A 26,929-nucleotide genomic window follows, 5' to 3' on the forward strand; every position below is an offset into this window, starting at 1 on the left:
CCTATTCCAAATAGGACTCATGATTTTTGATCAAACTCTAACTTATTCTAAGATCAATCCTAATGAACTTAGAAATTAGTTATAACAAACTAACTAATTAGGTCCTAGGCCAAGTAGAAAACTAATTAGGCTCTAATTCAATTAGAAAATTAGTTAGATTAAACCCCATCAATCCAGGGATTTATTCTTCTCATCCTTCTTGCTCATACAAAGAACTAGGAGGAGAGAAAATTATTGTGTAGGTTTTAACAGGTCAAAGTTTGTTGCAGAAAACGTCTGTTGTTTAACTTTACCCACTCGATTTGAAAGTGAATTTTTACAGTAATGCCCGTTGTAGGAGATATTTTGACCTTTAGACCTGGTTGAATCGACTGTGAATGAATGGGTAGTGGGAAATAAGCTTTTGTTGAATCAATTGAAGTGAGAAGGAAGGTGGTCTCATATTTAATAGAAATGGCTACTTTTAGGCGTGATCTATCTCTCTGCTTTTCATAGTCAAGATGTGCCTGAAAAGGGCCTTTCCTGCACTTTTGCTTTTTAGTTTGAGCATGATGGAAGGCACATCCTTCCCCTATTTTCCTTCTAGCACTGGGACATAGTCTTTCAATTCATCTCTTCTCCATATCAGGGAAGTTTTTGATCAATAAGGCTTGATCCAATCAAGCCTATTATCTAATAGGATTTGATCTAATCAAATTTAAATCAAATTAAATTGAATCCTATTTAACTCAAAATTTGATTTGTATCTCTAAGATCAATTGAAACAAGCCTTGTTATCCATTAGGGCTAGATCTAATCAATCCAATACAAATCTAATTGAATCCAATTCAATTAGATTTGATCCAATCTTCATTGCTCAATCAAATTGAGCCAATTAATAATTAAATTATTAATTAATTATTCTTCTAATTCATCAATTATTAGTAAATAATTTATTATAATTTTTGTACATGATTAATCATCAATCATATTGATAATTAAATCCTTCAACAATTCATAATCGTCGATCAGCCATTTGATTAGACAAAGTACTTCTATATGTGTGACCCCATAGATTCGAACCTAAGTCAGTAGCATAAGAATAATTTCTGTACCAATCGATGTAACTATCTAGTAATGGGATCCGACATCCGAATAGGCCGAATGTATGCTCAGAAACATTCAAAAACCTACGCAGATATAGTTACTGTATAATTCATCCCTTTGATTCTCGATGCTCAAGGATGACTTACGGTTAAACTGTCAACCCTAGATAAGTGGTGCATATTGTGTTTCAACCTCAAAAATCTTATGACTCCTCACTAGGACAACTCTGGACAGAGTTTTGCTGAATTAAAATATAATGATGCATCATCTTCAATTTTGCTGGGAGCGGTCAATCCCATCTTGACTCGTACTCAGACTTCACAAGTACTTAACTGTACCTAAAAATCTTTCATCATCGAATTAGAAATTCGAGTAGTCTGGCACCAAAGTACAGTGAGTTGCTTGCAAGTCACTGAGGCAGCCTCAGGTCAAAGGAATACTTATACCGATATCTCATCAGAGCAACCTTTGACAGCAGAGTGCTCCGGAGTTGGTCACGCTCAGTGAAATGTACTCCTACATTTCACCCGTATGCCATACCCGTGTCACTACACATCTTAGTTAAGAAAGTAACCAACTAATATGGTATATAATGACCTACACTCGATATAATTATCATTCTTGTAATAATTGTATCATTTAGTCGTGAAAAGGATTTAAGAACTACATGATAAATCCTCCTTATCGTTTTGGAAGTAGCTCTAAGGACTTCATCATAACATAAATTTTTTTAGAAAAATGTATTCATTATGATAAATCTACCGGATAATATTTATCAATTTATAATTCATATATATGTATAGAGTACAATTATTTACAATCTAGATGATTGATTTTAGGACACATTTTCCAACAAGTTCTACATATGATATTTTTGCTAGTCTAATGAGCGGGTATTACTTGGCATATATCATAAGGCTTATAAATGCTCCCCAGATTATGCTAGACATATTTTGCTTTAAAACAACGATTCTATTCATCTTCACATTGGCCTACTTTCTTGGTATAACTGGACTTGCTGAGTATGGGGGTCATACATCCCCGCTCCTTTAAAGCCTGTTTGTGAAGAACTCTTGCTGTTAAGAATTTGGATTTTTTCTGTCGCCCTACTCTTCCCCACAAAAATATGGTGGAAGGCTCCTCAGCTACAATCCAGTTATGCTATTTTATGCTCTATGTTACCCCATATGATTTGCAGAAAGGACTTTGGACTATTTCTTATGTCTGGATACATGTTATGGTTCTCTATGGTTACTGGACTCTCTTTCAAGACCCAAAGTTCAAAAAATTTCCACTATTCTTATCTGCTGCAGGATTGCTAGTGGGATAAGTTCTAAAGATACGCTGCACCTGCTATTGATGGAAGCACTGGGTATTTCAAGCTTTTCCTAAGAGAATCTCATGGTGTTGGGTGAAGATCTGATGAAAGAGGATAAGATTGGCTGCTTATTCTATTACAGAAACTATTCAATACCTTGCACCCTAATGCCATCAATGCTTTGTATCAACTGCCCCTTTCCATCCTCTGGAGTTATCGGATAGATTGTTACTGTTGAAGGGGAGGTAACTGGTTGATAAAGATGCACAACGATGGGCACCGGCAGTTGATCATTGCCTGCTTTACATTCACTGGACTTGGTGGCCTACATATCTAACTGTTTACCACACTGTCAGCACTCCAATACCTCTGCAGGCTATGTATTAGTTTATTATAGTAACCCCTTCACCAAGTTTCATCGGTTCAGCATATTTTGGATCCTATTAACTCAATAGATCACTCATTCTCTCTCTTATTGGCTTGTGCTTCATCTGTTTGTTTTTTCAGCCAAAAGTTAGTGGAATTTGTTATTATATCATCTTATCTATTCTGGAGGTCCTGTTTTGTATAGTTGATGACCTGAACATCTATGTCTTGTAGCTATGTTCTTTTGACCTATTTTTGGAGTCTAAACTGAGGCTTATTATTCTGTGCTGCAGCACGAGAGATGAACAAAAATCATATGGAGAGGGTGTTACAGAATATTATATGGGGCGGGCTCTATAGTTAGCTATATTTTTTTTAATATTAATTTTAAAAGATAAGTCTAAAAGTCAAAGATTTTTCTGGAGTTATTAGTTCCATGATTAAAAAAAATTATATAATTTTTTTTATTTTCAACAGATATTTTTTAATGATACATATTATATGACTATATGATACATACTAAATAAAATTAATCATCAAACAAGTCAATACGGACCTACAAATAAATCGATATATAGTTTATAGAATATGAAGTTCACTAATATACAATATATAGATTGGTGATATATATATTGTAAGATTTTTTGATATATATCTAGCAATGATCCAATATATATCTATGAAAAGATTGATACATAATTTATCAAACTTAATATTCATCATTATACGATGTACAACTGATTGATATATATTTAGAAAAATATTTATCTAATGTCCCAATATACATCTCTAGGTAAAGTGATATACAGTTTTCAAAATATAATACTTATCAGTACACAGTATATGACCAAATGATATATATTAGACGACTTACTGATATATATTATAAGCTTTTTTGATATACACGTAGCAACAATTCAATATACATCTACAGATAAATTGATATATGGTTTATCAAATTTAAAATTCATCAGTATGTAGTATATGGTTAGTTGATCTATACTTAGTAAAATACATATCTCTAGATAAAAAGATATAATTTTCATGAACTTTTAGATATAAAAATCTTAAAAAGAAAAAAAAATTAAAATTGAGAAAAGGACATGAGGTAGATCTCATAGATAAGAGATATAGCGTATGAGATTTGAAAGAGGAGAAAAAGACTCGAAAGAAAGGCTGTATGAATGAGAAAAATGATTTGATGAATAAAATAATGGATGGAGAGATTTGACGAAGAAGAAAGAGGATATAGATGGTCACGAAGGATCTCATGTATATTTTATTTTTTTATTATTTTAATTATAAAACTAACCGACTCTATTAGTAAAAAAAATTTAATCTCTATTTAATTTTTAAAGATTTTTTTATAAAATATAAAAAATATAAAAATATAACATAAAATTAGATCTGCCCTATATGATCGCCTATGGTGCCCGTCTCATATGATTTTTGTTGATGGAAGATATGGTATGTCTGATGTTGCTCACCTCTTAATGTTCCCTTTGGCTTTATTCTACCCCAACAAGCGGGAAAAAAAAAAAAAAAAAAGGAGCAGAATGGCTCCTAAATGACCAAAATACCCTGCTGGGCCGCGGACGTTTATAAATGGCGTTTGCTGCGCCTCCTCAACTAGGGTTTCCCGTGACGCCGTCTTTAAAGCCCTAACGCTAAGCACATGGTATGATCCCTCTTGTCTGCTATCCTTCTCTAGGAGCCCTCTCATGGGCCGATTTTTGGCCGGCATTTGATCTAATTTCGAGCTGCCGGATCGATGGTTTTCTCATTGTTCTTTTCTGCTTAAAAATCTCATCAAATAGATATCTTTTATTTTTTTTTTGATTCTAAAAAGAACAACTTCAAATTCTTCGCTTTGATCATCTTATTATTAGCTGTAGATATATTAATCTGTGGATTTAATCTTACAGGCTCCCAAAAGAGGTGGGAAGGCTGCGGTGCCGGCGAAGAAGAAACCGGTAAATTATTTTCAGTATGGACTTTTTATTGCTAGATTGTTCGAACCATTCTCTTCTTCATGTAATGGGTGAGCTTTTTCTTTCTTTGTCCAATTGATTTTGTGGTGGTTTTGGATCTCAGGAGAAGGTTGTGAACCCTCTGTTTGAGAAGCGGCCTAAGCAGTTTGGGATCGGAGGGGCTTTGCCTCCGAAGAAGGACCTCCACCGGTTCGTCAAATGGCCGAAGGTGGTCAGAATCCAGAGGCAGCGGAGGATTCTCAAGCAGCGCTTGAAGGTCCCACCGGCCCTGAACCAGTTCACCAGGACCTTGGATAAGAACCTTGGTAGCTATCTAGTGTCTCTTTTAATAGGTTCTTTATAAATTTCTACCATCCATGGATGATTTTATCTAACTTTTAGGGCTCGGTTATTGAGCTTCAGGCCATGAGTAGTGATTAACTGCCTAGTTTTGTCCCTCTTGTTGTCAGATGTTTTTTAGCTAAGTTACTTAAATTTCACACTATGAGCTTTTATAACTGTTATATGTTTTGAAACAATTGGATAAAAAATGATTGTTCATGAAATGGGACAACTTTAAACAATTTTGAATTCTAATTGAGTGCATGTATTTGACACGCATGTGCGCGCATATTAGTTTTGTGCAGAATTTTGTGTGCGCGTTGTCACACCACCAGTGTCATGACTGGTTATCATGAAGTTTCTGATGCTCTGTAGTAGCATTGCTCTGACTCATAAAATTTTAGGTGATCCAAAGCTGCACATCATTGTATTTCTGTGAGATGTGCATAACATTTATTCTATGTGAGTACTTCTTGAGCTTTATCTGAGATGACTAGGAGTCTCATCGTTTGATGAAAATCTTTTGTTGCTTAGTTGAGCTGTGTAATTGGTTGCTCTAGTTTTGGGAACTTTTGAAAAACTAGAGAACTCTCAAGTGAGGGATGGAGCTAGGATTTTGGTTTGTGGGGCAAAAGTTTAAGAGCATTTTGTATGTTTCCTCAAGAACTTACCGCGACATGATGCTGATTACATTGATAGTGCAGTACACAAAGGTTCTGTTGTTATTTTTGGGGCGTAAATATCAATTTACACTTGGTAATTCATAAACATCAGTGAATTGCAACTATTTCAGGGAGGTTTTTAGGATGATAAAGCATTTTCCTAGTTACAATAGTCATCATGTCTGTTAAGCTTGAATGATCATATTGCAGAGTAAAAGCTACACTTTGTTCAAACATTGATGTGTAATTATAACTGAGAAAAGTGATTGAACATGAAAAAATGATTTAAAAAAAAAAGTGATAGAGATATTTGATGCTTTGCATATTTAATTTGATATTTTGCTGCCACTGGCTCAAATGAGTCATATGAAGCTTATAGGAAGGAACTCAATGCTCAAAATGGAATTGAAAATGAGAACCATCGAACTGCTTATGCATATACATGCAAAAACATGGAGAAGGGTGGGTTGGGAGGAGTGGGAAGGTTAATTTATTTGTTTTTCTACCGTGAAGGAATAATTAGATTGAAGAGAAATGTTCAAAAGTGTGGCTGCAATCCATCAGATAAAGATCATTCACAATGAATGTTCATTGTTATTGATTTGTTGGATTGATAGCTAAGTACCGGGATTAGCCTAATAAAAGGGGCACATGCTGGTACTAGGCCCATCTTAAGGTTGCATCTGGTATTGAAATCCAACCTTGCTGCAGTTCAACCATGTTAGATCTATTTATGGGCCGATTTTGTTCGGGCTTGGACTAGACTTTGCCTAAAGGTCAACACAATTTACTTAGGCCCAGGGCTGGCCCCATCTAATCTTTAGGCTTACCATCTAGGTCCAAGCCTAGCCCTTAGGCTTCTTCATGCTTTCGGGCTGGGCCCAAGCTTCATTACCATTTTTATTTTTTTTAAATTAAAAATACTTAAATATATTTTTAAGAATGCTAAATATGAGTAATTAAATATTTCCAACAAGCTATTATCCAATTAAATTCACTTATCAACAACCATTATTAATTAAGTCTACAAATACATCGAACATAAGCAAAATAACACAAAAAAAATGCGGGGCAGGTCAGGCTTCAATTCCCAAGTCCAAGCCCAGTCCATTTGTTAAACAAGCTTATTTTCTATGTTTGGCCTGGTCCACTGGTCTTAAAACCTTTGGCCCAAGCCTCAACCTACATGTCCGATCATATATAGAGAAGTAATTGAGGTAACAACTGTTGGAAGAGACAGAATTCTTGATCTCTAAATCGGAGTCCTCTCCAGATTGGAATGCACAAGATATTTGGGATCATGATGAAGTATTTGGAAGTTTCCTTCCAAACCAATAAGGGTGGTGCTTGGGTTGGCGGCATGCCCCCCTCCCCTCCCTCTCTTTTTTTTTTTTTTTTTTTCCTTTTCCTTTCCCCAGCCCATTTAGCTCTCTGCCACTGTGCATGTCTGCTTCAAAATCAATTGGGTGCTGAAGTAGTTTTAGTCAATTTACTGAATTAAATAGATGCAGGGCTGTGTTACAAATTGTGCACCCATCGCTTAAGGATAATTGATGGTTGCTTTTTCTGGTGTCTAATTTCCATGCTTTGTGGTATTTTAGAATTTGAAAGGCATGCAAATACAAATGTAGTGCAGAAGAATCAGGATATTAATTTGAGATGCACTTTATTCTAAAGATTGTTGAATTGAGGTTATGCTCTTCATCTCACTTAAGTATTGTCAGCCTTCTTAAGGTTACTTTTGGTTTCTCGCTTTGCTGGGCATGTGAGCTGAGAGTATTGTATGGGGTTTATGCTTTGTTTCTGTGCTTCCATTCTTTATCTTTTTTAATCCTTTTTAGTGCAACAAGCATGCTAAAGCCTGACAAACATAAAATATTTCTGCAGCCTCGAGCCTGTTTAAGATGCTTCTGAAGTATCGTCCTGAAGACAGAGCTGCAAAGAAGGAAAGGCTTCTGAAAAGGGCTCAGGCAGAGGCTGAAGGGAAGCCTGTTGAAGTGAAGAAGCCTATTGTTGTGAAGTATGGTCTTAATCATGTGACCTACCTCATTGAACAGGTTTGGATGCCTTCAGACCTCCACTTCTGGTGCTTTTAGATGATGTAGGCTATTGGCTTATTGCCTAATGCATTTTCTTAGAATTTCTTCACAATAAGCTGCACTCCAGTAAATCTAAGTTGAGAACAATAGAAAGCAGTGTTGTGTAATTGGTTAATGCAGCTGAACATTGTTTTGAGGCATTATTTTAGCTAAAGATTAATTTAGATCTTGTTCCTTTATAGAACAAGGCACAACTGGTGGTCATTGCTCATGATGTTGACCCAGTTGAGCTGGTTGTTTGGCTCCCTGCCTTGTGCCGGAAGATGGAGATCCCTTACTGTATTGTTAAAGGAAAAGCACGACTTGGAGCGGTAGGTTACCTTCTATGCATTTCCTCTTCTAAAATCTTTCAATTAAAGATAAACATGCTTATATATACTTGCATATATTTTGATCCTTTTGTTACCATTTTTTATAGATCGTGCACAAGAAGACTGCAGCTGTATTGTGTTTGACCACTGTAAAGAATGAGGATAAACTAGAATTCAGCAAAATCTTGGAGGCTATCAAGGTGAAGAAGCTTAGAGTGATATACTTAGGCTTTGATTTATTTTTATGTCAATGTCTTTATTAGTATTTTTTTTTTCTTTCAGGCCAACTTCAATGATAAATTTGATGAGGTCCGTAGGAAGTGGGGAGGTGGGATAATGGGTACCAAGTCTCAGGCAAAAACCAAGGCAAGGGAAAAGCTTTTAGCAAAGGAAGCTGCTCAGAGGATGAGCTAGATTTCTTTATTTTTGGTCATGTGGTTTCGCCCCAAGGTTTTTTCTTTTCCCCAGCTTGTAGCTGTAGTCACTGGATCAGCAGATGGACTAGTAGCCATATCTGAAAGTAGATGGTATTTTTATCATCTGGTTCTCTTGTGAACTTCCCCAGGCATCTCTCTTGGTGTCACCCAACCTTTTGGGTTCTTCTGAGGCTTTGGATCAATTATTATTGTGTGCTTTGCATTGCTGATTTATTTTTGTTCTAATTTTCTGTGCTTGTCTATTAAACTTATCTTGAATTTTTCTTTGATGAAAAACTTATCTGGAATTTTAACCATCATTTTATTAGGACACTTGACTACGATGACTGGTGATATGGAGAAAATGTTTTCTAATTTTCTTGGCATGTTGGAAGTTGGTCTTCTAAGCTGCTGGATGGATCAGTTCATGCATGTTATGTTTCTTATTATAGATATCAGACCACAGGCTACAAGACTAGATTAAAGTTTATGCACATCAAGCCATCGAATTGTCCGACAAATATGCTCGAGCCTTCCAATTAATAAACGCACTAACTATTATTGCCATTTGATGTCCTCATTGCATCAGTAAGCATTTTGCATGTTTCCTTACGTTCACAGCCACCCTACAATGAGAATTGGTCTTTGTTTTGGGTTCTTGGGTTCTTCGTGCCTTAGCGAGCAAGACTGGGATGAATTTGTGACTCCCTGATCAGTCAGCTTTGTTATATATATGGTGCAAAAGGTATGAGCAGGATTTTTCAAGCTGAGTACTTCATGCTTCAGAACATAGTTTGCTGATTGAAGGTTGAGATATAATCCACTAATCATGTTCGCAAGCATTTAACAAATCATGTGTCATTCCTAGATGGTATTCAGGTTTTGATGTGCTATCTCGGGTGAAGGAATGTTCATGTTATGGCACTGTTTAAGTATTGCAGGATCCATGGTTTATGGCAAGGCTTTATTTTTTGGGTAGATTTTTGACAAGTAAATGTTTAAGAAATGTTCCATTAGTATATGAACTGGTTGGCATGCTGTGGGAGTCTTCGTTTAACGACCTAATCAAAGATTGTAAAATGCAATGCCCCTTGGAGTTAACTGATGATAAAACAGTTTAGGTTGCCAGATAGTATGTGCTCAAGAGATGGATGGGAACCTCTGTCCCACTGATCATAAATTTCTCAGTTTTGAAAGTTGCATGATTCATCGGATGGGAACCTCTCAAAATCTGATTCCATCTTTATGGTTTATCCCACGACCTAGCTTGACCTGTACCATCTCATAATGACATCTCTCGTTGGAGCACGAATGGTTCTTAGCTTGCTTCATTTAGTATTTTAAAAAGTAAAATTATAATACAGTAAATAATTAGTTTTAAATATATAGTTTGATTTGACTTGAACGGTCTGGCCAAGGAAAATTCATAATTTTTTTTTTTATTGTAATTTAAGGGTGTATTTGATTCGCAATTGAAATTAGAATTAATTGAAATGAAAATTGAAATGGTTATATTCTTTGATGTATTTGGTTCATGGATTAAATCGAAATAAATATTAAAATTTATTTTTGAATAATGAGAAAGTGGGAATTAGATTTTGAAGTTTGAAGCATTTTTATTTCTCTAAAATAGAAATGGAAATAGAATTTTTCCAATCAAATATCTGAAATAGGAGCTATTCATTCTTATTCCAGATTCAACTTTTCTCTTCTAAATTGAGTCAAAAGTTTCATTTATGTCCATCTCACTACCATTAGTTTTTTTGTGGATCACCAAATATTGTGCTTGAGTAAATTTGCATGAAAAAACATTAAAAGTACATCTTATGTTTTTTATTTAAATAATGATGTCCTTATTCAATTCTTTTGGTCAACTAGTTACGGGACGATGGCTTTTTTCTTTTTTTGTTTTTTTTTTGGTGAAAGGAAGGGAGGTCCAAATGGCCACTCGAATTTAGTAAAAAAAATATTTATATTAGAGAGCCAAACAAGTCCAGCAATCAAATACCTCTCCTACCAAGGAAAGAAGAAGGATAAAAAGGGCATTTGGGGAAGAAAAGGAAAAGTACATGAGGATGGGATAAATAGAGAGAAGAGGAGAGGGGGTCCTAGATCTTAAAGGCCAAGTAGCCCAACAAGAGCTGATGGGTTAGGGCTTCTCTTGACATAAGTGAAAAATACAAAGTCCCTCTAAAAAAGTAGAGAGAAGTCGATCAGCAAGGAATACTCAAAACTAGACTAAACTATGGTAAAAAAAAGTTGAGGGAGTAATGCTCATGATCAATTTATCAATAACCGTGCTGACATAGAGACCCCTGTGAACTAAGAATTCTCTGCATAGAAATCTCATGATTTTGATTAATGCTGGGACTTTTTCCTTTTTGATGGAAATGCTAAGGCATATTAGGCTCTAAAAACACCAATCAGACATACTTTAGGGAGTGAAGGAAGGGAAACAAAAACTTGTATTTTGACAAGAGGGATCCTCATAAAAGAATCAGAAGTATTCTGAGTGGACAAGGAGTGGGCCCTTCAAGTGAACATATTGATGACTGACAAGAGCAATGTTGGTCTCATTAAGCATGGATGGATAGATTTCTAGTAGGTAGATGTATAGCCAACTTTGGAGCATCCAAAGAGGATTTCCAGATCTCCAACACTAGGAGGTGATTTCTTTAAGGTCCTGGTAGAGATAGGCTAGTAAAAAGAGGGGTTAGGAGTCATGGCTAAACTAAGGTATATCTTAACTATTTGGCCTGTCCGAGAGTGGAGAAGGTATCTACAGGTCAGGACTAGAAAAAAGGTAACATACTCTAATGTGAGATCAGCTTAGTGTGATGGCAAGCTTGCACATAGTAATTGTAACTAACATGTTTGTTCAAAGGTAGGCCAAAATCGTCAGTGGGAATGTTGATGGGACTATTGGCATTAAAGGGTTCGCCAATTGATCTGAGGTCAAAAAGAATACCTGAATCCTAAAGACTCGGGCTTATCATGCCATAGTTAAGATGAAAAGTGCTAGTTAAATGAGACCAAAAATACAAATCAAGAAGCAATTGTCTGTTCTAGGAGGAGAATGAGAAAAGATCAAGATATCAGAAAAACTATTCTTCTCCTAAATAGATAATTTCTATTGAGAGACATGGTTGAACCATCTAAAAGTCACAATGGAGAGGTCATGATTGATGGTGATTATGATTTTTCCATATTGATGTTTTGAGAAATTGGAGATAAAACGATAGGACTTAATAAACAAAGACCAAAAGATTTTTATATCAGTGCTAAGGACCGATCTATTGTGGTATCCCAGAATACTCAAATCTTCTTGTTTCACAGGGGCAAGAGCTAGAAGAAAGGCAAGATCTTCGCCTATCTTTTTGCAAGAGATAAAAGAGCTTAAGAAAGGTGAGAGAAATATAAGCTATTTGGAATGGTAATGGAAGACAAACCCCTCGAGCCCTTTAAAGTGGTTTTGGCACTGTGTGGCATCATGTCATAAAAGGATTCCAATTGTCTGTGGTAGGCCACCTATAAGGGGTGAGTTATCTTGTTACTCATTTAGCCATATAGATAATCCTTAAAAACAGAGGATACATTGATAGGAGTTATAACAAAAGGTATGGGAATCCCAAAAGGTATAAAGTGCTTCAGACTCTTGACGTTGCACTTATGGCAGTGGATGTGATTTTTAGTACATCATATTACCCTTCTAATCAATGGCTAATAAGATTTGGAGATATTATTTAGCCTACATCTTATAATCTAACGATCTTGTACATGTGGTTACATTGAAGAAGAATCAGATAACATTTATAGAGCCTTAAGCTGAGGCATATGTATTTCCCTAGATGACTGATAGAAGGAATAGACTAAGGTGAATGGATCGGTCTCCAAAATACTCCTAAGTGTAGAAGACTGTGTTGTAAGTTGAATAAAGAGCATTAGACCATCAACACGAGCAACTTCGAGATAGGTCAAGACGAATAGGATATGATTATCGGCTTGATAGTTGGTATACAGTGATCATGCTCACAAACATGTATAGTATATCAACTATTAGATATACTAGGAGTGGAGGCCAAATGTGGGTAATAACTATCAGGGTGAGCAGTTATTATATATAGTATAAATAAGTAGAATTTTATTTTGGAGAGAAACTCATACAATCCAAATGCATTTTATGTTATCTTAGTTCTCAATCTAATACTAGTTTCTACCTTATAAGTAGCTGTAACTTAGAATTTCTACTAGCATGGTCTAGTGCTATGCCCATCCTTATCCAAATCTATTTTCTTTAAATGGTGATATGATGGGGTTGGAAGCTTTTGAAGATCAAGATGTCAAGATCTATACTACTTTCTATTCTCCCTTTAGTAACTATCTTTTTGACTGATCCAACACCAATAATATACCCATGCAACTATCTATCATAGTCATTTGATTTGTACCTTTTCCATTAGCCAAAAAGTTCCTTGACATACTTGGATGAGACATAAAAGGCACACACTGGGTTTATTCAAAAACCAAATACATCCTTAATGCATTTTTTTTGGATAACAAGTTTTACTAAAATAAATATATAAAACTACTCAAAATGAATTAGTTTTATTCAAATAGTTGTTTGATTCCATGAAATTTGTTTTGCCAAAATTAACAATATAAAACCTATAAAAAGTTCTACGAAAAATAAAGTCTGTTATCCTTTTAAAACTCTTATGAAGAAGGATGTGTTTTTTGCTATATGCAAAAAATAATGTCTATAGATATACATTTTAGTAAGATTTATCCTGTATTTAGTTGTAATCATAAAATGATGGATAGATGGGATTGGAAGGATGGATAGTCTCAATCTACTGTTTAGTTCAAAAAGTTATAGGAAGAATGGATGAAAAAGAAAGAATTATCCATTCACTCTAATCCATCAATTTGCATCCTTCCAAATTAGGAGAATAAAGAAAGAATGGGTGGAGCATTGAAGGATGGACTTTTGCATTGATAAAATAATCCCACATTAGTTTTTTTGATAAAACTATAATACTTCTTCACTTTTTCATTCGTATTATTTATATATATATTTATTATTGGGTATAAAATACCTCCCAGTCGAAGTTCGTGACAGGAGTGACCCTTCGGGGATTCTACCGACTTCCGACCTTCGGCAACATCTTTCCGAACCTCTCTGGCAGCCGAGCCTCTGCAACACTCCCAAGTTTTGCCGACGGATAAGCCCCCACCAGCGTCGACCGGATTCTTCACGACGGACGGCCTCCACCCAAGTTTCCACGATGATCGACCACCTTCTAGACTTCGTCCAGACTCCTACGGGAGCCGGACTTCATCCCCGACTTCAATTGCAGGTAGATTTCGTCCAGACTCCTATGGGAGCCGGACTTCGTCCCCGACTTCAATTGCAGGTAGACTTCGTCCCGACTCCTACGGGAGCCGAACTTCGTCCCCGACTTCAATTGCAGGTAGACTCATTCGGACTCCTACGGGAGCCGGACTTCATCCCCGACTCCGGCTGCAGGAAGACTTCGCCCGGACTCCTACGGGAGCTGGACTCCGTCCCTGACTCCAACTACAGGTAGACTTCGTCCGGGCTCCCACGAAAGTCGGACTTCCGTCCTAAATTCCTGTTGCAGGTAGATCTCACCCCGAACTCCTACAAGGGCTGGACTCCGAGCTTCTACTGCAAGCGACCCACTCCGAGTTTTCGCTGCAAATGATCTACTTCAAATTTCTACCACGAGCGGTCCATACCGGATTCCCACCATAAGCCTTCACCCGAGCTTCCATTATGGACGAATTCCTTTCGGATTTCTATTGCAGACAGGCCTTGGCCAAGACTCCTCGACAAATGATCCCCATCCGGGCTTCTACGGAGATCGAACTCCGATCGAACTTCTATAAGCGGGCAAATGCCGTGCTCACGGAATCCAGTAGTTGGACCCCTCCGATGGATGAACCTCTCCAGCACCATCCGGCATCCACTGCCGGTCGACCCTCTGCCGAAGTCTGCGCGAAACCAGACTGCGTCTGCGGAAAGCCTCTGACCGAGCTCCCACGGCAAGTGGTCCTCGCCTGCAGCCTTAACGCCCAAGGCACCCAACAGGATTTGCAACATCCGAGCTCCTCTTGGATGGATGGCTACCTCTCTCCGTCAGGCACCTCAACCGAACTTCGGCCGACAGGTCCGGACCCCTTGGCAGCCCACAGTAATGGCCATGACTCTGCTCCACTTCCTGCGATGGATCCCACGCGACTCCATCACTCCCTGACAGGCCTCAGTAACGGCCATGACTCTGCTCCACTTCCTGCGACGGATCCCACGCGGCTCCATCACTCCCTGACAGACCACAGTAATGGCCACGACTCTGCTCCACTTCCTGCGACGGATACCACATGGCTCCTCCACCCTCTGGCAAGTCGCGACAACGGACGCCGCTCCACTCCCCGCAACAGACTCCACATGGCAGGTCCCGGTGATGGCCACGATTCCACTCCACTACTCTTCACAACAAACTCCTCCTGACCCCGAGCGGCCCACTGCCAGACGGTTACAAACATCGCTATCAGTCTGTTGCACCCTCCGCTTATATAAGGGGGACCCTAGATACGTTATTCTCTAGACTCTAATTTCTATCCCAAAACTCTGCTAAAATTTTCGTTCGAGCACTCCATTCTTGTTGAGGCAGAGAACTGACTTGAGCGTCGGAGGGTCTTGCCGGAGCACCTCCAACTCCGGTTTAGACTTCCTTTGCAGGTCCCGACGGCGACCGTGACTCCCTCGACTCCAGCTTCTCCGACGCAGACAGATTTTTGCACCAACAGGATTGGCGCTAGAGGAAGGACCCTGTGTCTTCACAGTATCCTTGTTCTTAAAGGAGCGCTCAACGGGACTGCCTCCGGTCATCTTTTCCGACGTCCACTCCTCCTTCCCCCACTAGGTCTTCGCCCGATGCCTCCCCGCAAAGCATCCACGCGGCGATCCATGGCCTCCGCGGCCAGATCTCAGGCTCCGGCCTCACCTCCAGTTTCCCAACCTCCTCCCCCTCCTCCGGTAACGACAGTTGGTGCGGAGCAATTCGACCTACTGATGCAGCAGGTCAGAGGCCTCACTGAAGCTGTGCAGGCCATACAATAGCAGTAGTAGCCGCAGGCATCAGTGCGACTGGAGAGAGCGTCACCAGAACTCCAAAATTCGATGGTAGGACGGGCCACTTGGGCCAGCCGCCCCGTCTTTCCTGGAAAGATGAATCCGAGGGTGGAGAGCCCTCAGTCAGATCATGATTCCACCCCTGAAAGATCTCTACCTCCATTCTGCCAGAAGACCCTTGAGACCCGTAGTCAAGAGAATTTTCTGGACCGGAGGCTCCAGGAGATGAATCGGCGGATCGAAGAACTCCGCCATGCTCCCCCCACTTATGGTGAGGATATTTGTACTGACCCTCCCTTTTCTCAAATGATCATGCAGGAACCGATCCCGCCGAACTTCAAGCTCCCTCAGTTTGAGAGCTACGATGGGACTTCGGACCCAGTTGACCACCTGGAGGCCTTCCGGACAATGATGCTACTTCATGGCACGCCCGACGCCATCCTGTGCCGAGCTTTCCCATCCACCTTGAAGGGAGCGGTGAGAAATTGGTACTCGGCACTGAAGTCGGGTACCATCTTTTTCTTTGATCAGATGAGCCACCAGTTTGTGGCTCATTTTGTTAGCAGCCGGCATCCCCGGAGGGGTTCGGACTCCCTCATCAACATCAAGCAGAGGGAGGGAGAGTCCATTCGGGCTTACGTCAACTGTTTCAATATCGCCGTATTGGAAGTCCGGAACTTGGACCAATCGGTCGCGATGGCCGCTCTGAAAGGCGGCCTTCAGAAGAACGACCTTCTATTCTCCCTGGAAAAGAAGTACCCCAGGAATTTTGCTGATTTGTTGGCTCGGGCTGAGGGGTACGCCCGAGCAGAAGAAGCCTTCAAGATGAAGGACGAGGAGACCACGAGAGAGCGGCAGGCGGGAGACTCGAGTAAGCCCGCAGTCGAGAAAGGGGTGAGAGAAGCTCGGTCGCATTCTCGGACTCCCCCCGGGCACAAGCGCACCCAGACTCCTCCCTGAGCACGCAGACAGAGAAGCCCGGAGCGTCGAGTGCGTCGGGGGTCTCTCCCAGGGAGATTCCGCAGCTATGCCCCCCTCAACGCATCGAAGACTTAGGTGCTGATGGAAGTCAGAGAGCAGCTCCCAAGGCCAGAAAGGATGCGCACGCACCCCAGAAAGCGCAATCCTAATAAGTTCTGCCTCTACCATCGTGACCACGGCCACGACACGGAGGAATGCATTCAGCTCCGAGACGAGATCGAGGAGCTCATCAGACGAGGTCAGCTCGATAGGTTCATTCGACGTCGGTCTGAGGGTAGAGAGGATCGACCAAGGGCCCTGCCGCAGCCTGAACCGTCGAGGAGGGAAGAGCAGCCCGGAGATCAGCCTCCAATTGGGATCATCAACTCCGTCTCCGGAGGACCTTGACAGGAAGCAGACCTTCTACAGCCCTATGATTTGAAAAACTTGTAAATGTATTGCGAACGATCCCGCTTTAAATCAAGATTCCTTTCAGACTTGCACATCTTTGCCTTTTTGGCATAGACTTGTAACAACAGGGGACGACCCCATCGGACAATGAAAATAAACCCTAATATGGGCAAAGTTGAAAGTCCGATTATTTTTAGACCGGATGGGGGGAGAGGCCATACAGTGCCCATATGCGCCCCCACAGCCATGTTAGGGACAGGAGGAGAACCTCGCCCTAACATGAGCAAGGTCGAAGGTCCGGTTACTTGTAGACCGGATGGGAGGAGAGGCCACATAGCGCCCATATGCGCCCCCACAGCCATGTTAGGGACAGGAGGAGAACCTCGCCCTAACATGAGCAAGGTCGAAGGCCCGGTTACTTGTAGACCGGATGGGGAGAGAGGCCATACAGCGCCCATATGTGCCCCCACAGTCATGTTAGGGACAGGAGGAGAACCTCGCCCTAACATGAGCAAGGTCGAAGGCCCGATTACTTGTAGACCGGATGGGGGGAGAGGCCATACAGCGCCCATATGCTCCCCCACAGCCATGTTAGGGACAGGAGGAGAACCTTGCCCTAACATGAGCAAGGTCGAAGGCCCGGTTACTTGTAGACCGAATGGGGGGAGATGCCACATAGCGCCCATATGTGCCCCCGCAGCCCTGTTAGGAACAGAAGGAGAACCTCATCCTAACCTGAGCTGAAATCGATCACATCAGAAATAGGAGAAGAACCTCATTTCGACACCAATTAAGGTCCGACCGTTTGAGACCTGGCAAGAAAGAAGAAAACCTTCTCGGCGATCCTTCTACGCCACCGTGACTCCGTAAAAAGCTAGGGAGAACCCTTGCCCAAAAAAAAATAATAAAAAAATAAAAACAACAACAACAACAACAACGACAACAAACAGACAAGCGGCAAAAGAAGACACTTAGAGGGACGAAAGACAAAAAGAGCCCTAAGGGGGCTCGACTTCCTCCGACTTCGAACTTTCGGCTTCGACCCTCATCAGGGAGTGTCTTAAGCTCTCGACTTCTTCCAATCTCGTCTCTCTCATTAGCATTTCCATATATCTCCAATGAAGCCACTGGCTTTCGTTCTCCACCTCTCGGTGCCTTTTTCTCAGGACCTTAGATTCCGCCTCTGCGTCCTTGACTGCCCACTGCTCGTATACCAGCTGGATCTTCAATTGCTACAGTTTGGCCTTCCCCTCCCCAAGAGCGACAGATAGCTCTTCTATGGTTCTTCTCAGGGATTGGAGTTTGTCGGGATCCCGAATGGGAGCAAACTGAGCTCCTTCAGCTAGCTGCCTTTGAAAGCGGGCAACCTCGTCAGTCGCCATCCTGAGCTTCCCCCTATAGTCATCCACCTGCTTGCACCAGCCGGCTCGGTACGCATTATAGCTCACCTCGACATCCTGGAGCTGTTGCTGAAGGTCGGAGAACTTTGACCATTCCCGATCGCAGTCGGCCCGAGTCGAAAGTCAGGACGAGCTTCCTGCCAACTGGCTGATCCTCTCCTGTGCAGCCGACAGCTCCACTCTGAGAGAGCTGATCTTGACAGCTTGGGTCCAAGATCGGTCGCTGGTGCGCTTCTTATATTCCTCGAGCTCCTTCTCGAAGTTCGCTTTCCTCCGACTGTACTCCATGATCCCCTTTACGTGGAGGTTCCGAAAGTAGGTGGCCTCCGCGGTGGCCTCATAGTAGCTTTCCCTCAACTTGCGAAGTTCGCCCTCCATCTCCTTTGCCCCTTTTGTTAAATGATGAACTTTTTTCTTCTGACGTTGGATCGTGGACTTCAGCGGAATCCCCTGTGGCAGGGGAAGCGCTTCGGCAGGACACTGCCATCGGGAGACAAAAGCATCAAGGCGCGTCTCATCGCAGAAAGCAAAACAAAAAAAAGGGGGAGCAGGGTGGAGAAGCCCTCCAAAAGGAGAAACCCAATTTTATTGATTGAATGTTCCTTAAAGACAAGAGGGAAAAGAAAAATTACAATAAAAGAAAAATACAAAGTCAGAGGTCTCAGACTCTGAAGTAGGAGTTGGGGAGCTCGGTGTTCCCGGAAGGGGGGCTACGGTGGCAGTAGCAGTGGGAGAGGGATCGGTTTCATCTTCAGACGCCTCGTCCAAGAAGCTGAGGTCGAGCTCGAAAATTTTTTTGACCACCTTCTCTTGACAGAGCTCGAATCCTTTGATGAATACTTCTTGGCCGAACTTGACGTTCAGGTCCCTCATCTCCACAGAGGCCTTAAACTCCTCCACCGCTAGAACCCTGGCCTCCGAGACTAGGACCGAAATCTGCTCCGTCAAATTTGCGACCTCGGCCTCCGCCTTCCTCACCGTCTCCTCCGAGGTCTGCTTTTCTTTCTCAAGGGCCTCTTGGAGGTTGACTACCTCGGCAGCCTTTTCTTTGAGGCGAGCAACTTCGACCTGATGACTCTCCTCTGCCTGGATGGCATCCCTCCTCACCCGATTCGTCGCCTCGATATTAGCAAGGAGCTGGTGCCCGATCTGCAAGGGCGGCTAGGAGGTCAGAACGGAGGTCAAGAAGCTAATTAAATGAAGGTGCGAAGGGAAGGAGGAAAGTGAATCTGTTTACCTTGAGAAAGGACCCTAGGGAGTCCCAAACCCGCTGTTCGGGATCGACGCGATCAATCCTCTGGACGACTTCGGGCAGGATGCAGCCATCAATCAATCGCTTTATTAGGTCCCTATCATTAAAAGAATTCTCCCCCGGCTCTCCTTCAGAACCGAGGGACTCTTCGATGGCGGCTCGACGGCTACTCACCCTACGGACCACCGACTTCCTTCTCCTCCCCCTCTCAACCCCTAGTGCCTCCTCGAAGCGGACCCCCGAAGCGGGAGCCTCAGCGAGGAAACTCCTTGAAGAGGCCCGGGGAGCCAGAGGTTCGGCGTCTGAAGGAACATCGACCGTGAGGGCCGCCTGGACAGGCGTGGCCGAGCTCGTCTCCTCCGTTCTGGCCTTCTTTGCCAATCCGAAGGTCGCGACGCCTTTTCTTTTGTGAGCCTTGAGGCCTCTGGCGAGCATCCGTGCTGCTTCAACGTCCATTCCTTAAAAAAAAAAAAAAGAGAGAGAGAAAAAGATATCAGTAATGGAGTGAAAAAGGAAGAAGTGACGTGTAAAAAAAAAAAAAAAAAGAGAGAAGAAGAGCGGAAGAAAAGAAAAGGAAAGGAAAGATGGGATACTCGCGGGGTCCAGGGGGCTCAAGCCGATGTTGAACAAAAACTGCTCCTTCAGAAGGTTGGGAAGGGAAGGAGTTGAGTAACTAAGAAGTTTTCGGGCGGCTTGAAGGTCGTCCTCCCCCAAGCTAGGAGCCCTGCGGAAAGAGTCCCTTAGGGAGCCCCAAGGGGGCAATCCCAGCCTCAAGGTCGGGCATTGGACGAAGAGGTACTTTCCCTTCCAGTTGTGGATTGAAGAGGGAGCACCTTTCAGCAACCCCTTCTTGCCAAACTGGGGGGAGAAATACCACCAGTTCTTCGTCGAGGGGTGGCGCTTGAAGGTGTAAAAATACCTAAACAAAGAAAGAGATGGCTGAACTTTGACTACGTGGCAAAGGGAGAGGAACCCTATCAAAAACCTAAAGAAATTCGGCGCAACTGAAGCTAAAGAAATATCTAAAAAATGGAAAAGGGCGACGACGAAGGGCGGAAGTGGAAGCCGGAGTCCGACACGGAAGGCTTCCTGATACAGACAGAAATGGCCAGGTGGGGGGTGCTAGCCCGGTCGGCGGGACCAGGAAGCTCCAGATCGTACTTCAGAGGAACTCCATATTGAATCCTTATCAGTAAAAGTTCATCCAGAGTCAGAGAACAGAGAATGGCACTCGGTGCAAAAATCGGATGAGGCCCAGCCCTAGATGTGGGTTCGTCTATAGTGTGGGGGTTTTGGGGGGCTGAGGCGGATGAACTCCTAGAACCACTAGAGACGGAGGTGTCAGAAGATATTTCAAACAAATACCCTAAAAATCTCGAAGAAATCAGGTGGGATAAGAGGCGAAAGGTTTGCGGGGGACCAAACCAGAGGAATGCGGTAGAAGAAAAATGGAGGAGAAAGGGCACCTAGGTGGCAAGAAGAGAAACGAAAGTTTCGGGACTAACCTAGGTCGCTCTGAAGGATGCAGAGGGGCGAGGACAGGGATGACTCGAAGAACGCTTAAGGCCAAGGTGGACGCCAAAGAGGATCAGAGCTCTCGGAGAGAAGGCAGACACCGACAGAACTCTCAGGCGGAATGAGACTCCTGAAGGCGGAAAGACGGGTTTAAATAGACCCTGGGATCCGATGCTATAATGATCGCGGATCACCCCAAGCTGACCCACGCTCACCACATGTCCCACTCGCCACCGCAGGCGGCTAAAGCGGCTGACAGCTGACAGAGCCATTACTGTGCGGTACCTGAGCCAACGCTCCAGCGAGAATTTCGAAAAGTCCCTTCGGATCGCCCCGATTTGAAAAGACTCCAGCACGCACGTATTAAATGTCAAAGTATCTGAGGGCGATCGTGCATAGGATTCAAGGTGACAACTTCGGCTGTGAAAATTTTTCTGTACTTTTTTCATTCGAAACTCGAACTCGGAAGTAGGGGGATTGGTGTTGTGTATAAAATACCCCCCAGTCGAAGTTCGTGACAGGAGTGACCCTCCGAAGATTCTACCGACTTCTGACCTTCGGCGACATCTTTCCGAACCTCTCTGGTGGCCGAGCCTCCGCAACACTCCCAAGTTTTGCCGACGGATAAGCCCCCACCAGCGTCGACCGGATTCTTCACGATGGACGAACTCCACCCAAGTTTCCACGATGATCGACCACCTTCTAGACTTCGTCCGGACTCCTACGGGAGCCGGACTTCGTCCCCGACTTTAATTGCAGGTAGACTTCGTCCGGACTCCTACGGGAGTCGGACTTCGTCCCCGACTTCAATTGCAGGTAGACTTCGTCCAGACTCCTACGGGAGCCAGACTTCATCCCCGACTTCAATTGTAGGTAGACTTCATCCGGACTCCTACGGGAGCCGGACTTCGTCCCCGACTTCAATTGCAGATAGACTTCGTTCGGACTCCTACGAGAGCCGGACTTCATCCCCGACTTCAATTGTAGGTAGACTTCGTCCAGACTCTTACGGGAGCCGGACTTCGTCCCCGACTTCAATTGCAGGTAGACTTCGTCCGGACTCCTACGGGAGCCGGACTTCATCCCGACTTCAATTGCAGGTAGACTTCGTCCGGACTCCTACAGGAGCCGGACTTCGTCCCCGACTTCAGTTGCAGGTAGACTTTGTCCGGACTCCTACGGGAGCCGGACTTCGTCTCCGACTTCAATTGCAGGTAGACTTCATCCGGACTCCAACGGGAGCCGGACTTCGTCCCCGACTCCGGCTGCAGGAAGACTTTGCTCGGACTCCTACGGGAGCCGGACTCCGTCCCTGACTCCAACTGCAGGTAGACTTCGTCCGAGCTCCCACGGAAGCCGGACTTCCGCCCTAAATTCCTGTTGCAGGTAGATCTCACCCCGAACTCCTACAAGGGCCGGACTCCGAGCTTCTATTGCAAGCGACCCACTCCGAGTTTTCGCTGCAAACGATCTACTTCAAATTTCTACCACGAGCGGTCCGTGCCGGATTCCCACCGTAAGCCTTCACCCGAGCTTCCATTATGGACGAATTTCTTTCGGATTTCTGTTGCAGACAGGCCTTGGCCAAGACTCCTCGACAAATGATCCCCATCCGGGCTTCTATGGAGATCGGACTCCGACCGAACTTCTATAAGCGGGCAAATGCCGTGCTCACGAAATCTAGTAGTTGGACCCCTCCGACGGATGAACCTCTCTAGCACCATCCGGCATCCACCGCTGGTCGACCTTCTGCCGAAGTCTGCGCAAAATCGGACTGCATCTGCGGAAAGCCTCTGACCGTGCTCCCACGGCAAGTGATCCTTGCCTACAGCCTTAACGCCCAAGGCACCCAACAGGATTTGCAACATCCGAGCTCCTCTCGGATGGATGGTAACCTCTCTCCGCCAGGCACCTCAACTGAACTTCGACCGACAGGCCCGGACCCCCTGGCAGCCCACAGTAATGGCCACGACTCTGCTCCGCTTCCTGCGACGAATCCCACACGGCTCCATCACTCCCTGGTAGGCCTCAGTAACGGCCACGACTCTGCTCCACTTCCTGCGATGGATCCCACGTGGCTCCATCACTCCCTGACAGACCATAGTAATGGCCACGACTCTGCTCCACTTTCTGCGACAGATACCGCACGGCTCCTCCACCCTCTGGCAAGTCGCGACAACGGATGCCGCTCCACTCCCCGCAACAGACTCCACGTGGCAGGTCCCGGTGATGGCCACGATTCCACTCCACTACTCTTCACAACAAACTCCTCCTGACCCCGAGCAGCCCACTGCCAGATGGTTACAAACATCGCTATCAGTCTGTTGCACCCTCTGCCTATAAAAGGGGGATCCTAGATACGTTATTCTCTAGGCTCTAATTTCTATCCCAAAACTCTGCTAAAATTTTCATTCGAGCACTCCATTCTTGTTGGGGTAGAGAACTGACTTGAATATCGGAGGGTTTTGTCGGAGCACCCCCAACTCCGGTTTAGACTTTCTTTGCAGGTCCCGGCGGTGACCGCGACTCCCTCGACTCCAGCTTCTCCGACGCAGGTAAATTTTTTCACCAATATTTATATATATTATTAATCATATATTATTAAATTTTATTAGTCAGTATTTTAATTTTAGTATATAATTATATAATTATAATTAAATAATTAAATTATCTTCTATTTCTCTATTTATATTTACTATTTTTAATTAACTATCTGTATAATATTAATTAACTATTTAAACTAAATTATAAATTAATTAGTTATTTATATAATTAATTCATTAATAATTAATTTATAAAATCATATATTAAATTAAATATTTATATAATTTTTTATATAGTTATAGATTATAAAGATTATAAGTCTATACATTGTTACTTCTTTAGTATAAATAAGTATTATAAATTGATAATAATAATATTGTTACCAAAAGATAGTTTAGTAAAAATGTTATACAAAAATCATCCATTCTTTCTCTCTTTTCTCCTATACCAAACAGAGGAGAAAATTATTTTCACTCATCCTTTCATGCTTCAACAAACATATAAGAGGATAGATAGAAAATCCATCCATCTTTTCCTCCATCCATCCTTACTCCTCCATCCATCTTTCTTTCAATCCATCTTTCATACCAAACAAAGGATTAATGATGACCAAATAATCTCCAAGGTGATTTTTTTCATCCTAGCATTATTTCTTTCAACGAAAAAAAAAATATCATCTGTGAGACCCAATGTTGAATTGTCTGGTTCGACGAGATTCTATTGGAGCAAAATCATGATCATCTCATATACTTAGTCAGACAACCAGAAACAACTGATAGGTTTGTGCCCGTTATCAACAGTCATGACCACATAGACCAAAGTAGACCTTAAGTTTTCAGCATGACCAAACTATCCTCTCACTCATTTATAAATCCTAACTTCGAGCTATAGGCTCATTTGTTTCCTTGACCCAAGGTTTTCTTGCATCAAAACCCTAAGCACAACATCAGAATGATATGGGCTCCTCTTCTCCAATCCAGAGAATCCTTATTGCTTCCTCTCCTTATTTTTCATAAAAATAAGTTTAATAAATAGTATTTTTTTAACCTGCAAAAAAAAGTTTGGAACCTTTAATGTTGTTGCTATTGAACACTATTTGTTTATTTGGGAGGTAATGAAGAGAGAGATTGGCATACCCAAGTGCGTTATGCTTTCTACAATTGTCCAGAGGAGTCTTCAAATCATCAGTTTATAGAATGCCCCTACATGCAAGAAGGGTTGTGAAACCACTTGTGTAGGTTACTAAGCATTCAGAGGAACCACCAAACAAATTAAGGGATGGGATATGTTAGTGGTATCAACTTGTTGGTAGATCTGGTTGGAGAGGAATAGGTAGATGTTCAAGAACTCTAGTGAGGAACAATAAGCATGCAAGAGTTGTGAGGAGTTTTTAGAAAAGATAAGAGTGAAGGGGAGGATCTTTGTTGGTTGAGTATTCTTTCATTCTTTTTTTTAATTTTTGCAACTTCTTCCTTTTTGTTAGGGCTGGAAGTAGGCTCGGGCCGGCCTGAGGCCCATTGGGCTAGGCCGGCTTCGGGTCGGGCTTTGGGCTCGGTCCGAAACCATTCAAGTCGGGCTCGGACCAAAAAATAGGGTCCATTTTGCTTTCGGGCCGGGCTCGGGCAGACCTTTGGCCTGGCCCGAGCCCAATCCAAAATTTAGCCCATTTATTTTTGTCCCGAGCCCAGTCCGAAGTTCAGCCCATTTATTTTTATGAGTTAGCCCAAGCCTGATTCTATGCCACCCTTCTCGAGCATCCGTTTCTGTTTAATATTCCGACTTAGACCCCCTGATCGTGGACTATAATCCTCATTCATCCATCGGCCATAGCCGTCTTCATCTTCTCCGACGATGCTTGTTGGGTTTAGACCATCACCGTCTTCATCTTCTCTAACAATGCTGAGGCCCTCTCCTTCGATCACCATACCCACCTTGACTCCTTCTCTAAGGCCTTCTTCGAGCTCCCATCGGAGACCCTCTCCGCTGGGGATGAGGTAGTCACAACCATCACCCTCGTCACCGTTTTTCTTCCCATCAATAAGCAGCAGAAGGACCAAGTCGAGGAGGCCCCTGAGGAGAAAATCAATGAAAACAAGGATAAGATGGAAAAATTAAAAGGCAAGTCTTTATCTTTTTTTTTTCTTTTCATTTCTTTTTTTTTTGGAATCTATTGGAAGAAAAGTACCTGATGGGAAGGCCGACACCGTATTGATATTATATTGTGACAATCATAACCATTGCTATAAGTTTGCTATATTGTAAGGATTTTAACCATCATTATAGAAGAGTTATAAATTATTTATAAATAGAATTTATTTTTTATAATGGTGGCTGCAAACTATTACTACTATTATATTGTGACATTCACACCTATTGCTATAAGTACAAGTTTCAAAAATATTTTTTATCATCGCTACAAATTCTTAAAAAAAATTACAACTAAGGGCCTATTTGGAAAGGATAAGATTTGCCGGAATCCTATAGGATTTGAAAATCTTATGGATTAAAATATCATTTTCTTTCCTAGCCACTGGTTGGAAATTGAATTATGGAATAAAAAATTAATAGAATGTGACTAATCCTATAAAAAAATAATGACTTCTGGAGGTCATTATTATCAGGATAAAATGTAAAAAATCTCTTGCAAATTACCTGCATCTTTAATTTCAGCAATATTAATTCTACATTTTGTAAATTATTGCAATGTCCCCTATCGACCTTCCAATTTGAAAAAAAGCTCACTACCGGTATGATGTGACATATTATTTAGAGTTAGATAGCTGATGTGACTTTATTAGATTATTAAAATTTGATATATATTTAAAATAGTTTAATGACTAAAATATCTAAGTTCCAACATTAGCTTCATCTTTTTCCTCAACCTTCCTCCCCATGAGGGCCGTACAACCCCACTGGCGACCCTCTGACCATCATCGGTGAAGGAAAGAGAGGGAGAGAAAGACCAAGGTGAAGAGAGAAGAAGGAGAAGAGGATGGGGGCAGCAGCATTGGGAGGATGGAGACTTTTCTACCTCAATGTCCCTTCACCCTTCTCGATCACGACCCTTTCTGCCCTCTTCTTGATCTTCTTCACTTCTCTTCATCTTGATTTAGTCTTCACC

The 26,929-nt window shown here is 42.4% G+C and overlaps 1 protein-coding gene across 2 annotated transcripts; it reads left to right on the top strand.

Annotated features, from left to right (window-relative positions):
- Nucleotides 1–4,347: 4,347 nt before the first annotated feature.
- Nucleotides 4,348–8,804, top strand: LOC105048906 (large ribosomal subunit protein eL8y). Of its 2 annotated transcripts, none has more exons than XM_010928387.4 (7): nucleotides 4,348–4,448; nucleotides 4,696–4,743; nucleotides 4,865–5,066; nucleotides 7,632–7,801; nucleotides 8,026–8,154; nucleotides 8,262–8,354; nucleotides 8,437–8,804. In XM_010928387.4, exons 1-7 carry the CDS (start codon nucleotides 4,446–4,448, stop codon nucleotides 8,566–8,568), a joined length of 777 nt encoding a protein of 258 aa, XP_010926689.1. In that variant the 5' UTR covers nucleotides 4,348–4,445; the 3' UTR covers nucleotides 8,569–8,804. The 2 variants fall into 2 exon arrangements, with proteins under 2 accessions (XP_010926689.1, XP_010926690.1); XM_010928388.4 differs by having other exon boundaries at nucleotides 4,428–4,544.
- Nucleotides 8,805–26,929: the final 18,125 nt, after the last annotated feature.

The sequence above is a fragment of the Elaeis guineensis genome, chromosome 7 (assembly GCF_000442705.2).
Source record: "Elaeis guineensis isolate ETL-2024a chromosome 7, EG11, whole genome shotgun sequence".
Taxonomy (NCBI): domain Eukaryota; kingdom Viridiplantae; phylum Streptophyta; class Magnoliopsida; order Arecales; family Arecaceae; genus Elaeis; species Elaeis guineensis.

Bases quoted from the DNA above. Each gene is read 5' to 3' on its own strand.
- LOC105048906 (XM_010928387.4), top strand. The intron at 7,802-8,025 runs GTTTGGATGCCT...GTTCCTTTATAG, and splicing joins TGACCTACCTCATTGAACAG to AACAAGGCACAACTGGTGGT. The intron at 8,355-8,436 runs GTGAAGAAGCTT...TTTTTCTTTCAG, and splicing joins AAATCTTGGAGGCTATCAAG to GCCAACTTCAATGATAAATT.